This window comes from Colobus angolensis, unplaced genomic scaffold, assembly GCF_000951035.1.
Source record: "Colobus angolensis palliatus isolate OR3802 unplaced genomic scaffold, Cang.pa_1.0 Scaffold476, whole genome shotgun sequence".
In the NCBI taxonomy this organism is placed as follows: Eukaryota; Metazoa; Chordata; class Mammalia; order Primates; family Cercopithecidae; genus Colobus; species Colobus angolensis.
This window is the reverse complement of record NW_012118221.1, coordinates 634,780-636,819: the sequence shown is the minus strand read 5'-3', so window position 1 is coordinate 636,819 and position 2,040 is coordinate 634,780. Positions and strand designations below refer to the sequence as shown.

General features: G+C 45.0%; 1 protein-coding gene across 1 annotated transcript in view; it reads right to left on the bottom strand.

Annotated features, from left to right (window-relative positions):
* Positions 1-2,040, bottom strand: part of LOC105523812 (probable ATP-dependent RNA helicase DDX46) — a gene marked incomplete at its 3' end in the record, with an annotated part of 63,641 nt that overhangs the window by 56,349 nt on the left and 5,252 nt on the right. The window contains exon 2 of the mRNA XM_011958819.1: positions 1,423-1,611. Within this exon, the coding sequence (XP_011814209.1) occupies positions 1,423-1,611 (189 nt within the window). The remainder of the gene's footprint in view (positions 1-1,422; positions 1,612-2,040) is intronic.

Genomic DNA, 2,040 nt, shown 5'->3' with positions numbered 1-2,040 from the left:
CCCAGGTTAGAGTGCAATGGCATGATCTCCGCTCACCGCAACTCCACCCCCACCGGGTTTAAGTGATTCTCCTGCCTCAGCCTCCCCAAGTAGCTAGGATTACAGGCATGCACCACCATACCTGGCTAACTCTTTTTTTTTTTTTTCAGTAGAGATGGGGTTTCACCATGTTGGCCAGGCTGGCCTCAAACTCCTGACCTTGTGATTCACCCACCTCAGCCTCCCAAAGGGCTGGGATTGCAGACATAAGCCACCATGCTTGGCCAACTTTGCCACTATTAAAAATACAAATATTATCTGGGTGTCATGGAGTATGCCTATAATCCCAGCTACTCAAGAGGCTGAGGCATGAGAATCACTTGAACCCAGGAGGCAGAGGTTGCAGTGAGCCAAGATTGCGCCACTGCACTCCAGACTGGGTGACAAAGTGAGACTCTGTCTCAAAATAAATAAATAAATAAATAAATAAATAAAGATTACGGCGCTCTTTAGTTTAAATCTATGACAGCTCATTAAAGTAGTTTAAGAGGCTTGGAGACAGTCTGCTTTGTTTCCTTTTTCTGTCTGCTTTAGAGGCTGCTCTAAACACACTGTTCAGCAAATGGAAGAAAAGAAAGAGAAAGAGAGAGAGAGGGAGAAAGGAGGGAGGGAGAGGAAGGGAAGGAGATAGGGTGAGAGGAAGAGAGGGATGGAGGGAGGGAGGGAGGGAAGGAGGGAGAGAGGAAGGAAATTTTACAAATTTCTACAAGGGTGGCAAAAAAAAAAAAAAAAGAGGAAAGCAAAATTAACACCTTGGACAGCTCTCCTGGAGCAGAACTGGAATAGAACCCCCTTGCATATAACTTAGTACTTCACTTTTTACTTCATTTTGTACATCCCTCGGAGGGCTTCAAGGGATATCTTTGGGTTACAGGAAATACAGCCTAAAGTCTCCAAACTAAAAATACTGTTTGATGGCTGGACACGGTGGCTCACACATGTAATCTCAGCACTTTGGGAGGCTAAGGTGGGAGGATCACATGAGGCCAGGAGATCGAGAGCAGCCTGGCCAACAGGGCAAAACACCGTCTCTTCTAAAAACACAAAAATTAGCTAATCACGGTGGTGCACATCGGTAATCCCAGTTACTTGGGAGGCTTAGGCATGAGAATCACTGGAACCCGGGAAGTAGAGGTTGCAGTGAGCTGAGATCATACCACTGCACTCCACTCTGGGCAACAGAGTGAGGCTCTGTCTCAAAAAAGATGTAAAAATAATAAAATAAAACACTATTTGATAAGAGTCTTTGTAGGCACAGTCCTCTGGGTCTAATCAAGCAAGTTGGGGATAGAGAAAAGGGCATTGAAAACACACTTTTGAAGAAGTCTGCCACAGCTGAGACGGCCCAATTTATCACTAGTCCTTCGGAAATTAATGTCTTACCTCAGACGCTTCCTGTCCCTTGACCGAGATCTTCTTTTATCCCTGCTACGAGACCTCTCTCTCCTTCTATCTCTATCTCTGCTTCTAGATCGCCTGTCATCTCCACGTTTACTTCTTTTGTCTGAGGGTGAGCGACTTCTAGACCGACTTCCAGAGCGACCCCGTGATGCCGATCGTTTTCGATAGTGGCTAGAACAGTAAGTCAAAGATTAAGTTCAGCAAACACCATTAGCTTCTATTATATTTCATTACATTTTTTCCAAAAATAATTTCAGCAGACAAATTTAACACTCGAAGAACTTTTTATGAATTTTTCTGAAATTATGAGGGAAAAAAATGAACTCTTCTGCTTCAGCATAGGCACATGTAGAGGTGGGAAATCTGTCTTGAAAGAGAGGCAAGGACAGTGAACAAAACAAACCAAGCTCCTGCCTTTGAGCTCTAGGCAGCTTACATTCTGGTAAAGGAAAAGACAGCAGACAAGTGAAGAAACAAACACTGTATAAAATAGGTTTATACACGGCCGGGCGCGGTGGCTCAAGCCTGTAACCCCAGCACTTTGGGAGGCCGAGACGGGCGGATCACGAGGTCAGGAGATCGAGACCATCCTGGCTAACA